The sequence below is a fragment of the Loa loa genome (genome assembly GCF_000183805.2).
Source record: "Loa loa unplaced genomic scaffold supercont3.3669, whole genome shotgun sequence".
Taxonomy (NCBI): Eukaryota; Metazoa; Nematoda; class Chromadorea; order Rhabditida; family Onchocercidae; genus Loa; species Loa loa.
The window spans coordinates 1-943 of record NW_018111847.1 but is presented as its reverse complement, the minus strand read 5'-3'; the positions used below and the strand labels follow the sequence as shown (position 1 = coordinate 943).

General features: G+C 35.1%; 1 protein-coding gene across 1 annotated transcript; it reads right to left on the bottom strand.

Annotated features, from left to right (window-relative positions):
* Window positions 1-2: 2 nt before the first annotated feature.
* Window positions 3-665, bottom strand: LOAG_19239 (zinc finger protein; the record flags this gene model as incomplete). Its single annotated transcript, XM_020451891.1, has 3 exons — window positions 3-73; window positions 147-459; window positions 561-665. The coding sequence occupies 3 exons, from the start codon at window positions 663-665 to the stop codon at window positions 3-5; spliced, it is 489 nt and encodes a 162-aa protein (XP_020304301.1).
* Window positions 666-943: the final 278 nt, after the last annotated feature.

Genomic DNA, 943 nt, shown 5'->3' with positions numbered 1-943 from the left:
TTTCAAAGTTGATAAACGAGAGAAGCTTTTGTTGCATGTGAGACAGTGGTACGGCTTCTCATCGGTATGAATTCTCATATGGATATCCCTGTCGTGTGGCTGAGAGAAATTTTTCGTGCATATCGGACAACTATGCAGCTTCTCACCGGTATGAGTCATCATATGCCTGTTAATATCTATTACGCTATTTCCACATTTATCACACAGCAGTTTCTTCTTTTTCGATTCCTTCCCTGCAATTTCTTCTGCACGTTTTCGTTTAACGCTGTCTTCTTTGACTGTTAAATTCATCTTGACTGTCGGATTTTGACTGTCAAATTCATCTGTATTTTTGTTGGCTACTTCGGCTTTCGGCATTTTATCGGCTACTTCCGCTAATAAGCACAAATCTGGCGCTTGTTCTCTACTCAATTTTTGCAGTGATAAATCCAACGGCTCTGTTTGTTCCGTTTGCGTCTCCTCAAATTATATGAAATTATCAATCTCATACTGTGTCGAAAATTCGAAATTTTCGAAATACTATAGCATTGCGTTGTATTTTTAACTTCAAATGAACTTACCGTAGTTTCAATGCTGCTTAGTTGGAGGAAGAAGAAAGCGAAATAGATGAAGTTGAAGTACATATTGATACGAGTAATTTCTCCCCTATTCTGAAAAACATTCATGTTAACTGGTGTAATAAATGGTTACTTATAAGAAATATGATCTCCTACTGTTTGACAGTTACGTAATGGAAAAATTTCTTCCGGTAAATGTTTTCCCAAATATATTAACATTGAAATAGTGGATAGTTTCGATTTGTTGTTAGTATAATATAATTGCATTTCTTACTTGAACGATAAGCATAAGAAGCATTTCTTACTTGAACGATAAGCATAAGAAGCATTTCTTACTTGAACGATAAGCATAAGAAGCATTTCTTAACTTTGAACGATAAGCATAA